At 36.9% G+C, this 13,227-nt stretch overlaps 2 protein-coding genes across 2 annotated transcripts; one reads left to right on the forward strand and one right to left on the reverse strand.

Moving 5' to 3' along the window:
* The first annotated feature begins 2,012 nt into the window (after positions 1 to 2,012).
* On the forward strand, positions 2,013 to 5,324 carry LOC137735841 (phospho-2-dehydro-3-deoxyheptonate aldolase 2, chloroplastic). Its single transcript, XM_068475219.2, has 5 exons — positions 2,013 to 2,719; positions 3,079 to 3,356; positions 3,569 to 3,845; positions 4,024 to 4,269; positions 4,720 to 5,324. Exons 1-5 carry the CDS (start codon positions 2,192 to 2,194, stop codon positions 4,981 to 4,983), a joined length of 1,593 nt encoding a protein of 530 aa, XP_068331320.2. The 5' UTR covers positions 2,013 to 2,191; the 3' UTR covers positions 4,984 to 5,324.
* Positions 5,325 to 8,405: 3,081 nt separating this feature from the next.
* LOC137735857 (polyadenylate-binding protein 2) lies at positions 8,406 to 12,979 on the reverse strand. The gene is made up of 6 exons (XM_068475220.2): positions 12,790 to 12,979; positions 12,591 to 12,693; positions 12,134 to 12,204; positions 8,994 to 9,185; positions 8,778 to 8,902; positions 8,406 to 8,688 (listed from the first exon to the last, which is right to left on the reverse strand). The coding sequence occupies exons 1-6, from the start codon at positions 12,973 to 12,975 to the stop codon at positions 8,640 to 8,642; spliced, it is 726 nt and encodes a 241-aa protein (XP_068331321.2). The 5' UTR covers positions 12,976 to 12,979; the 3' UTR covers positions 8,406 to 8,639.
* Between the last annotated feature and the right edge of the window lie 248 nt (positions 12,980 to 13,227).

Genomic DNA, 13,227 nt, shown 5'->3' on the forward strand with positions numbered 1-13,227 from the left:
ACTTCCCTAGACGATATGAGATGTCACAATTATCTTGACCAATGTTTGCAGTTATTTTGTAGAGAGAGAAAGATAAAGAGAAAAGTGAGAGGGGAGGAAAAAAGGAGGGGAGGTGACTGAAATGAATTTTGGAGAAGAAAGAATCATACACAATTAACTTGACCAATATTTACAGTTATTTTATTATTTTATTGTGTTGAGATGAAATTTTAGTGCCGTCCGATTGAATTATTATATGAATTCGAAGAGAGATGTTGGCCAAAATAACATGTGACTGGTCTGCCAAAAAAAAATCTGACATGTGACTTGGGTCACATCAATCTATAACAAGTCTAGCGACCCAACACAACGGTTGAGTTTTCAAATCTTACTTCATATCTTTTCTTTTTCCTTTTAAATTTGGGAGTTTTAACAAAAAAAAAAAAAAAAACTCGTGGGAGTGTTCACTTTAACGAAAAATCATATTTTTACACTAAAAAGTCAGACATGGTACTATTCACTTTACCCTTTATTTTGTCCTTATTGTTAAAACTAAAAGTTTTGAAGTTTTTTTCATTAGTTTTCCTTTTAAATTTTCAATGATCTAATTATGAAGTACAGTGAAAATACCATTTTTGACAGTAAAAGACTTGTTTGCTATATGTTTCCTTAGAATAAAAAATTCGACTTTGTTTTAAATACAAAGTTATATTTACAGTAAGGGGTGATAGAATAAATTAGTATCAAATACTCGAACTTATAATTTATGAGATTCGGTTCCAACCTAAAACTTTGTAATTATAAGTTATGAGTAAAGAGAAATATCATTAGAACTTAACACTAAACGAAATAATAAAAATTCGAACTTAAAACATCTTATGAGGTTGTCTCGTGATTTAAATTTTTTTATAATACATTGTCTGGTGGTAGATGTACTTGATTGACGACATGAGATCATTAGTTGTTCTTGATCCTAATAACTCCAAAAATCCCATGTATAATTGTTTGTATATTGTATTTGACACCCATAAACAAGTAAGGCAAACTAAATTACAACCTCATTTTTCTGCTTCTATTTTCTTTTATTATATTTGTCTTCATTTCCTCTTTTCTTGAATGAAGTACTTTAGTTGAAAACTCTTGGTAATCTTCAACATTACTCCACAATATCTTACATCCACCCTCGACAAGCCTCTATAAATAATAGTACTTGTCGACATATGTTGGCATAAACTTTCGGCGTATGTTGACAGGAATTGACAGGTGCCTACTAGATGTTCGATGAAATGACCCAAAGAAGCTTTATGCTTGATCTTATGACCACATTATTTAAAAATCTTGGCTATGCCATTGATTGAAGGGTAGTAACTGGATGAAAAAAAAAGGGAAATAATTGGGGCAATTATGAGATTGACACTCATTAGCTAATAAGACCATATAATAATATAATTGATAGCTAAATTGAATGAATGAAATAATTAAAGAGAAATGTTAAGGAGATTTTATTAAAAGGTAATGCTAAGAGATTAAATTTGTAGATAAATTTATAAAATAAATTATTTGTCATCAATAAGAATGAGCACGTTTATTAATGCTTAACTAGTAACTTAATCATTAATTTTCATGTTTTTAGTTTATAAAATTTTGTCTACAAATTTAGTTTTTTTAGCATTATCTCTTTTTTTTATATTTTATTTTAAAATGGGACTTTTTAAGAACTTATTGTCACCTCACAATTTAACCTTAATTCCTATTATGATGTTATAAAATATTGTGTTAAAAAAATTAAGGTGACATAATCTCATTTTTAAAAGAGTTCCGTAACACTTATCATAAATAAAATAATAAACATTATAACGGCAAGCATCCGACCGCGGTTGGTGAGATTGCACCTTCACTTACCCTACCAAAAAGACTCTAATGCCCCTATGCCCCACTTAATTTCGTTTCATAATACCCATGTGATATGTGACCCACTGACCCTATAATTCACTTAGTTCCCAAAATACCCCTTCTTCCCTCCTTCCCCAACTACCCACCTGTTTGTTGAAAGTCCTCCCCTCCAAAATTGTTATATAAACCCCTTCAAACCAAACCCCTCCTCCTCACAGCCTCCTCACCAAACACCTTCTTTCTCTGTCTAGAAATTCCAGTTTTCTCTTCAGACAGTAAGAGAGAGAAGAAGGAAGAGGAGGAGAGAGAGACAACAGCAATGGCTCTCACAAACCCATCAACCCTGTCCTCCAAATCAATCTGCAAAACTCACTCTCTCTCCCCTCCCACCCCTCAGTCTCACCAACCCATTTTCTCCCCATTTCCTTCCAAGAAAAAGAACCTCCACCCCATCTCCGCCTCCGCCGACTCCGGCAAGTCCCCCGTCGTCGCCGAGAAGCCTCCAAAGGCCGCTGCGGCGCCCGCGAAGTCGGTTTCCGGAAAATGGAGCTTGGACAGCTGGAAATCCAAGAAGGCCCTGCAGCTTCCGGAGTACCCGGATGTGAACGAGCTGGAGACGGTGCTAAAGACCATCGAGTCATTTCCTCCGATTGTGTTCGCCGGAGAGGCCAGGCACTTGGAGGAGAAGCTCGCCGAGGCGGCCCTGGGCAATGCTTTTCTCTTGCAGGGCGGCGACTGCGCTGAGAGCTTCAAGGAGTTCAGCGCCAACAACATTAGGGACACCTTCAGAATCATGCTTCAGATGGGTGTTGTTCTGATGTTTGGAGGACAAGTGCCTGTTATCAAGGTAGTGCTTTTGACGATCTCGTCTGGTTTTTTGACAAATTTTTTATTTTTGTTTTAGTGTTTTAGGATACCGTTTGATTACCATTTCAGTTTTCAGTTGTTAGATTTAGTTTTAATTTTCGAAAACTTGTTTGGCAACTACTTTCAGTAACGAAATGATTATCAAACGTCACCTTAGTTTTCGGGTTTATTGTTTTGATTGGTGTGTTGAATGAGGACTGAGAAATTTTTTATAACCATTTCAGTTTTCAATTTTTCAGTGAAACTAGTTACATAACGAGTTTTTAGTTTAAAAAACAAAATGTGAAAAGAAAAACTGTGTAGGACGAGGATTAAGAGTTGCGGGGTTTGTTCATTTAGGTGGGAAGAATGGCGGGTCAGTTCGCGAAGCCAAGATCAGCGGATTTTGAAGAGAAGAATGGGGTGAAGTTGCCGGTTTACAAAGGGGATAACATCAATGGTGACGCTTTTGATGAGAAATCTAGAAATCCAGACCCCCAGAGGTTGATAAGAGCTTATTGCCAATCTGCGGCAACTTTGAACCTTCTTCGGGCCTTTGCCACCGGAGGGTATGCTGCTATGCAGAGGGTTACTCAATGGAATCTTGATTTCGCTCAGCACAGCGAGCAGGGAGATAGGTATGCACTCAACCCACATTTTAAAAATTTAGATTCTTATCCATATTATCCATATTAGTTTACATGATCATAAGGAATGCTAAAACATATACTTGAATGTTCTAGTACAAAATCAGAATTTGGACGCGTAGGAGTTTCGAAGATAATCAAATTTGAATATCTGACTGAAGAGTTTCAATTTGCTCATTTGCGCTGTTACAATGATTCAACAGGTACCAGGAACTGGCTAGCCGGGTCGACGAGGCTTTAGGATTCATGAATGCTGCTGGACTTACAATTGATCATCCTATCATGACAACAACTGATTTCTGGACATCCCATGAATGTCTGCATCTGGCCTATGAGCAATCACTCACAAGATTGGATTCTACTTCCGGTCTGTACTATGATTGCTCCGCCCACATGCTTTGGGTTGGTGAGCGTACCCGGCAACTGGATGGTGCCCATGTAGAGTTCCTAAGAGGACTTGCCAATCCCATCGGCATCAAGGTAGGAGTTTTTAAACTCTCGATTAATCTCATTGTTATTAGTGGCTTTACATGTGTGTACACTGATAGATCAAACTCGTCGTTGTTGAGCGACTAAAAGTGTCAGTAAGTTCAGCTGCGCCGTTCATTTTTTCGGGTAAAGTTGTGTTAAATGGCTTAAAATGATACTTGTGATGCAGGTGAGCAATAAAATGGACCCAAAAGATCTTGTTAACATCATCGAAATCCTGAACCCTAGTAACAAGCCAGGAAGGATCACAATCATTGCTAGAATGGGTGCTGAGAACATGAGAGTCAAGCTTCCTCATTTGATTAGGGCTGTCCGCCAAGCAGGGCAGATTGTGACCTGGGTCTCCGATCCAATGCATGGAAACACTATCCAGGCACCCTGTGGACTCAAAACACGTCCATTTGATTCAATCTTGGTATAATTTCTTTTCTAATCAACATGAAACGGAAAAATCTCCGAGTATTTCCCTTTCTAATAATTTGTTGTAGGTAGTAGCATTGACTGCTTCATCATGTTGCACCACCTATACATATAAATCAACATAGCAATACTGCAACTGCATATCGTTTAAGTCAGCATTATTTTGAACAATCCATGTCATGTAGGTTAGTATTGAAGAAAATGTCCTGTAGACTGAAAAGTGCTCATAATCCTTTGGTGGCAGTTTATCGGTGCTAGCATCTAGTTCGTAAAGAGACTCAAGCAATATGTCGGTTTTCTATTAGACGTACAAGTTATTATATGCAAGATTGTGATGCCCTTGTGTATTCACAATTTGTTACCTATTAATCTATTTACTTATTACCATCATCATTGAATCATCGTCTTCGTGTAACAATGGTTGGTATATTGTATATGTTTGCAGGCTGAGGTACGAGCATTCTTTGATGTGCACGAACAAGAAGGGAGCCACCCAGGAGGAATTCATTTGGAGATGACTGGGCAGAATGTGACAGAGTGCATTGGAGGCTCGCGAACAGTGACTTTTGATGATCTGAGCTCACGTTACCACACCCACTGCGACCCGAGGCTCAATGCTTCTCAGGCTCTTGAGCTATCCTTCATCATTGCAGAACGACTTAGGAAGAGAAGGATGGGAACTCAGCGTTTGCCCTCGTTAAACCTCTAAACAAAACATCAAAGTCGTGCATTATATCAAATGATTGGAAACCGTGGTGTATTCGGTAGAAAATAAAACTGGTATGGATTATCCAGCAAACTGCATATTGCTCCACCTGCAGATTAGCGATAAGAGAGTCGAAACAGTTCAGAGAAACAGGATAAACGATGAGAAAGTTGAGCTCTGGATCGAAAAATGTCGAGTACTATATATATATTCCCCAAGTTATTTTTGGTTGTGCAGATTGGATTGCAGGGTGCTGGCGATCAAAGCTTGTACAATGCCATAATTTAATTTGTTGTATTTCGGATTTGAATTTGTCTTATTTATGGATGCAGCTCTTTTTCCTTGTTTTTTTTTTTGGTCAAAATTTATAGATGTAGGTCTTTTTTCCCTTTTTTCTTTTTTTTTATTTTATTTTATTTTTTTATTTTATTTTTTTATTTTTTATGTCAAAATTTATGGAGGTAGTTTGATAAGGTGGTGCAACTTGTACGAAAATTTTGGAAGAATAATAGCAATAGTCATAACTTATGGCTAATGTTCTAAAAGATGTTAGACGCTAATCAGGTGGGGAGTTGAGACCTAGAACTTAAGCGCCTGAGTGAACTAGGCGAATTTAAGTAAATTTATTACATATCGTATATATAATTGCATGCTCATACTTAATAAATACAAAATTGCATTGGGATACATAAATTGTAAGATAGAATGATATATAGATTATAAAATATTAGAACATAGGAATAAGTATATAATTTGTGTTCATCTAAGTATTCAACAAATCTTTTATAATTTATTGAAAAAATAAAATGCAAAATGAAAGTTATATATTTTATGTCTAGGTGAGAGTTGCGACCTAAACAGGTGCCCAGGTGGGTCTGGGCGGGCTAGGCAAGCGCCTAGGCAGTCTAGGCAGGCGCCTAGACGGTCTAGACGGGCACCTATGCAGGTGTAGACACACTTTCTTAATTTTCAAACGTCTCGAGATTAATTGAAACGATGACCAGCTACTTAACACCTAGACGCTGAATGAAAATTTCTAAAATAATGCTTATAGTACATATAATTTTGCGTTCATCTCTCCCATCAGATGACTAGTGATTTATGAGAAAGTTCTCATTTTGGCGGTGCCGTGATTAGGATGATTAACGCACACGGCCGTATCTATACAACTGGTGTATACAAACGCCTCTTAGTCTCACATTCGACGCTCTGCATGTCATTCTTGTAATTTTGTGATAGGAATGTTGTGTCCCGAAGTTTGTTCCTCATACAATCGATGTAGAATGCATACAACTCCCCACGTTATTCACGCGACATACTTGTCTTATTGTTCTTTATATTTTATTTTTCATATTTTGGTGTATGGTGAATGATTTTGTTGAGTCGGTAGGCAAGTAGCAATCTTTCTAGATCTAGATATTAATAAGGAAGAAGATTCTCTTCGGATCCACTTGGTGGAATCCGAGGAATTCCCATCTTTTAACAATTTATTATATATCGTATGATTAGTTTTCATCAGGTATTATTTGTATTTAATTTTAAATAAAAAATTAAATAATTTATAATCATCCGATACACAATAAATAATTAAAATATGAAAATCCCTAAAATCTTCATAATTTAGATTCTGATGAGATCCAAATCGTTAATGTACGGCCTAAACGAAGGCCTCGCATGTGTATAATAAATATTGAAAATCATCATTGGACCATTTTAAAATTTTAATATAAAAAAATACAAGTTCAGAATATAGTCCAAAAGGTCAACAAGCAATTAAATTATAAATTAGACAGCTGCACTGCACACGTACCCTTGTGAAGTGCGTGTGGTGCCACGCATAACATATGCAGACACGTGTTCTCTTTCTGTTGGGGCAACGTTGCACTTTTATGTTCCTTTTATCACTTAATTATATCATTATTTATATCATCTTTCTAATAAAGATGAACCTACGTACATAAGCGGATGTATGTTAGATTTCTTGGTCAATAACAGATGTAACCCATAATTGTCAGATTTGTTCAAATCTTTATTTTAATGATCCAAATTATTTTCCTTAGTCAAAATTTATTGTTGCAAGAAATCATTCAAGAAAACTAATTAAAACAATGGAACAGTTCAAATTATTAAAATACAATGCTGAGTTGGTTGTACAAAAATATTCATCGATGAAAGTCGCGCTTTATAATTGGGTACATGTTAAATTTCTTGGTCGGTGAGAGATGTAACCTTAAACTGTTAGGAGTCAAGAGATCTAGCACCAGTAACTTAGTTGTGGCCACCAGGGGAAGAGGTAGATGAAACCCTAACTAGCTGGTTCAACTTGAAACCCCCATATGCGTATAACTATAACTCACGTGCCCATCTAACTATAACTATAACTCACGTGCCCATCTAACTTTATATTCTGCTTGGTTTGTTCGTCTTATTGTAGATAGATGCAGGTAGAGCACCGGTAGCTCAACTTTTGTTTCGTTATTTAAGGATTTCTTTGTTTTGTTTTGGCTACCTAGCATTCATCCATAGTTAAATTATTAAATAAGCTAAACCCTAAATAACAAATGCTAAACTTCACTTTTGGTCATGTTTATTCCATGTTTTGTTTTAGTCTATGTTTATTTTTTTTTCCTTAAAAAGAGATCAACTAGTGATGAAGCCACGATAATTTACTTTTTCAAGGATCAGAAAGACTTAAGGAGGCATTTTAACCTCTTCTGGCCACCATCGTATAATTCATCAATTTCAAAAATCGAACCTAAGACGAGCCGTGTGAAATATGACAACGTAAAAACAACATATTAGGAAAGAACAAATCCATCTTCATTGGTATACAATCTAAGCAAAATTGTATTAATTTATACAGGCTGGTTGTAGCCTACTCCAATGAACTAAGCAAAGCAAATAATATTTATTATTGCCTACTTGGGGAGAACAGACAATATTTGCCTACAGAGAATTGCTTATAACGTTGGCTCATCATCCATCACACCTTCCTTTTTTTGTTGACAAAACTCCATCAATCTTAACGTTTAGGCAGGGTCCTGCATCTAACGAAGGAAAAGGAAAGTTGGAGTGAAGGATACGATGAGCATATATGATTTGGATGTACAAAGCCACGAATAACACACATACACCACACACACCACTCGACACAAACGCACTACTAGGATCACAACTAAATGCTCTCACTGGAATCCCGATGAGTGCTAGGTTCAGTCGCACACATGCGTGTGAACGAATGAGACTTACAAATGTATAGCTGGGCCATTCTGCATCAACAGCTCAGCTACCGACCCATGCGCCTGTGAACGACTGAGCCAAGCCTAGTCTATCTCTAGTAATGCCACCCCTTAAAACACCATTTTTTGAGGCGTACCAAAGATGTTGCCAACATGGATGGAAGAAATTATAGACTATGCATTGCATTATTGGCCAATAAGAAACTTTTATTAGCTCATATGGCACACGTGCATAACCCTCAACCGCAACATAGGCGTTCTAGTCATATGGTTCAAAGTGCACTTTAGCAATAAGGGCACATCGATAGAGCTACCAGGGCAAAACTAAAACTCAGCAATAATATAAAACGACAGGCCTTGTATTAGACGACAAATCCTTTCAGCCAGACGCATACGCTAGTCCACGATGCAACCAATCTTCTAGTAATACGGCATGTATCGAGCTGGCCTTCTGAACCTCGGAACCTTCCTGCAGATGGAAGAAAGGGAAAAGAAAGCAAGATACATCAGGCACCTCATTTTGATAATAAATAGAATAAGAGACTGGAAGGAACATACCCATATCCATAGGGCGAGAAGTAAGGAGGTACATATGGCCTCCTGAAGCGGTAACCCATGTAAGGATTGAAGCGTCTCGGCCGGTATTGCTTCATACCAGGAACATTCGTCCTTTTAGGCAAAACCTATAGACATATATATTAACAAGAAAATGAATAAATGCGATAACAAAAATAATGGATAAGAACATCCATGCCCAGCTTTCCGATGAGTTACCTTCAATTGCCGGCCGTGCAACTCAGACTCGTTTAGGCCCAGAGCCTCTTGAACAGCTTCGGTTTCCACAAATTCCACATAAGCGAAACCCTTTGGTTGGCCAAACTTATCTGTCAGTATAGTCACTCTATTGACCGTACCACATGATTGGAAATGCTGCTGCACTTCTTCAGGTGTGCATGTATAATCAACCTACAAAACATGATTTATCCAGTTTTTGAAGACAAAGCTGAGTCAGCCAAAGACACAACACGCACGACAACACATGGAAGTGCCTTCAAGACCAAAAAAGAAACAATAAAGCTCAGCTGATACTTTGGCCTTGAGAACAACTGAGTGTGTTTGAAAGTTTTTTTAAAAAGCGTCAGGGCATTCTAAATACCAAAAGCACTTTCTGCCGTGCTTAGCTGAATAAACAAAGTACTTTTTTAGGCAACGAAGAATTCCATGTCAAATTTTATTATACATAGCACATAAAAACATAATCCCCATCCAACATGCCAATGAATGTTTAGTCCCTGTAAGCCTGCTAACTTGAGAAGACGGAGCTTCTGCATCCTACAGTCTCGGTATTATTCCAATTACTACTTCCAACAAAATTTTGCATGAGATGAAGAAAAGTCCTGGATAAGTCTTATCAATGTAACACAGAAAGCTGCTATCCTGTAACACTCTCCACTAAAATTATAACATAGGACCATGGGTGAGGCACACAAGCAAGGGAAAAAAATTTCTAAGGTGAACATAATTTATAAAAATATTACGAGAAGAAGAAAGTCACACTCAATGGATATAGTCTTCTTTTTTAAAATTTGGGTGAACGTAGTCGACAGATAAGAAAATCTATCAATCAATATAGAGAAGCAGAATCATGTACCCCTCACCACATAAGTACATGGGCACATATTCCTGAGCCACCAACCAACACCATTCCAGCAGCAGAGAAGCTCTACAACTAGAATTGAATACACGACTTTCCTTTGCTCTTCAAAACAGAGTTGCTGGCCTCTTGTGTACTGAAGATCCAGCATCTAAATTCACATCCTACCACGTGCCCCAGCCTTCACTTGGAATATCTTCAGCAAATTTCACCCCTTCTTTCCTCCTCAACACATCATATCCCCCTACAACTAACTGTTGTAATTTTCCAAATGCACTTTTCTTTTTTCTAATTCTTTCTTCTTTTTCTTTTCATGCTTTTTTCTTCACCTTTTCCAAATTTTTCTTTATTTCTTTTTTTATTTGATATTTTCTTCCTCCCATTTTCAACTTTTGTAATTCTTTTTTCTTCTTTTTTTTTTTTTTTTTTTTTTTTTTAATTCAACTTGTCCCTGAAATGACAGTCTATTTATACATCAGAATACTCTGAGCCACCCTCAAACTACAGTGTAACATGTCCAGCTCATACACAGAACTTGATGAAAAACAATGACCCTGCGATCATATTACGACATAAGGTCAATCCATGACTCTGAAGTTGGGCATCATCCACATCCACATAAAAGTAAAATAGAAAGATAACTTCAGTGAGTAGTACAATTGAGGTGGTTAACCCCTTGCTTTCTCTTTTATGTTCCTCCAAGTCCAAAGTAAAAATTAAAGAAGACGACAAAGGGAGAAGAAAAACACAATAGACGATAACAAAAAAACAAAAAAAAATGAAAAGACCAGCAAAATTCAGAGTACTGTCATGATATATGATTACGGGTTGAAATATAAAATAACAAAGACATAGCAATATCTGATGCTTTGAAGTGAAGTCTTATAGATCGCAGAAGTGGTAAAGTCTACAAAACTAACAAATTAGAACTACTTAAGAAATGAAACATTGTGGAAGTGAAGCTATATCAGGTACCACCATAAATTATTGAGCTATTACAGTATTTTGTTATCCTTGTTATTTCAGGTTTTCCAACTACCGATTGCCTATATATGGGTCGTCTTGTAGTACGTTATTGGTCCATTGGTTTGATAACGAAGAATTGAATTGAATTGAGTTCACCCTACTTGCCCCTCTTTCTCCTTCTGTCTTTCTTCTCTTTTACAATTCCATCATCCTTAAAATATCTCTTCCCATCCTTCATACATTGGTGCAAAGCTTTTTCCTTTTTAAAACCATATATCTTGTGAAAAATTATGCATGCTTTCATTGAAGACTAGGTAAATGTAAATATAAAGAAGCGCATAAATAATGTTAAGCCATGGCATGTTGATCAACAAATGCATAAACCACAAGTTCATAGACTGTTAGGTTGTGGGTTTTGTTATTTCTTGGGTTTATCAAATATAGATTGGGCAGCGCGTAAGCACACATTGATATGTAGATTCTTGAATTACAGATCCAGAGTGTTTTGAAAAATCTTCTGACCTAATATATTCATATGACATTACAGCTAAAGAAATTCCAAATTCTAGATAGACTGTAATGTGAGGGTACCTTTAGATTGTATAGTGATGCATGAGTCCCAACACAAAACATTCTCATATCCTGATTGATATAAAAGTTATTTTATACTAAAAAACAAGCATTATTTAAGTAACTATTTCCTTTAAATCCTTTCATATCCAGAGGTGATAATAAAATTAAGGGAATCCCCATTAGCACTCCAAAATAGCCATCCTGCACTCCCCCATTCTTTATATTTTACTTGACAGAGCAGTGCATGATGACTTTTTGGAGTTCAATTAGCAGCTCCCTAATTTAATTCCATGAGTGCATTTTAATAAATATCAACACTACTACCATACAAAGGTTAAACAAAAATGCAGATATCAATGGCTTATCAACATTACTAACACTAGATAGAGATACCAAAAATCTGGTCAAATCATAAAGAATATCCTCTTCATTTTGATACTGAAAAACTAAATTGATATATAAAATCTAGTAGTGGACTTGCCAAAACCACATGTTTACTCGCACTAAGCAACTTCACACAAAGATAACATGACAAACTGGAGGATTTCTCTATAAACAGCTGAGTGTCAGAAGTATGAGTGGGCTGTCGACATAGATCAAAAAATGCCGAACGCAGGGCAACATGGCCATTAGGACTAGACAAGTAGACAGGTCTAAGCTTTAATGCACAGAATGCAAATGCTTCAGAAAGAGTAAGAGATTTCAACATTCTGGTACTTACATTGCCAACAAAAACCGATCGTGCGTCCACCTCTTCCCTGTTTGCTTGAGAAGCAGCGGCAATTGCAGGATCTATGTGGAAACAATAACGACACATAGGTAAATGAGCATGTTACTCAAAAGAAGTTAAACCAAAATTCCTTGCAAGTCACACGAAAAAACAAACATAAAAATGTTAAACTCCACAGGACAATAAGAGTGTAATTATCAAAACGCTGATAACATAACACACTTCAAAAAACACTTAGCGCGGCGCATAACTAAACCCTTGTGCTCTATTTTTCAAATTTCATGATATGCACTACAGATTTTCTACAAACATTCAATAGAACATGGTCAAATACAGCATTTTACAAACCATATATTCCAAAAACCTCCCTCTTTCAGTTTCAGTAACCACAGGATTCAAGAGCCAAAAAATTAATTACTTTTTTCAGGAGAGAGAGAGAGAGGGGAACCTTGAACAGCGCCCATTTCCTTCTCAACCTTGGCCTGCATCTCGCGAAGAGCAGCAGCTTCCTCCTCCATCTCCTTCAACCGCTTCTTCATCTCGTCCAGCTCCTACAATACAAAATCAAATCCACCGAATTAATTTGACAATTGTGTTTTACGATTTGGTTGCTGAAACAAATTGAATTCTAGGGTTTTAATGAGTACCTTTACGGCGGCGGCGTCCGCGGTGGACATGTCAACGTCGGCGTGATGAGCGTCCATGTCGCCGTCCAAATCTCCTTCGTCTGGGATCTCTGCTCCGTACACCTCGTGCTCCTCTTCCTCCATTGCTCTTTGACCTCTGAATTCTTTTCTACGAAGGTATGCTCGTCCGTCTCTTGTATTTGCCATTGGATTATGTTTGGAGGCTACACTAGTTATACGGGGTCGTTTTGCCAAATCTATTTTGCTTTTTTTGGAATTTTCTATGGGAAACCCAAAATTGAAACATCGTCATCCTTCAATAATCATTTCGTTTTTAATTTTTAGTTTTAAGCAATTACCATGGTTACTAATTAGTCTTATGATGATATTGCTTGGGTTCTTGCATGAACTAGCTGAGAGTGTTTACTGTGTACAAAATTTCTAGCTAGTAATTGTAAG

The sequence above is a fragment of the Pyrus communis genome, chromosome 15 (genome assembly GCF_041283825.1).
Source record: "Pyrus communis isolate YQ-2024b chromosome 15, ASM4128382v1, whole genome shotgun sequence".
Lineage (NCBI taxonomy): Eukaryota > Viridiplantae > Streptophyta > Magnoliopsida > Rosales > Rosaceae > Pyrus > Pyrus communis.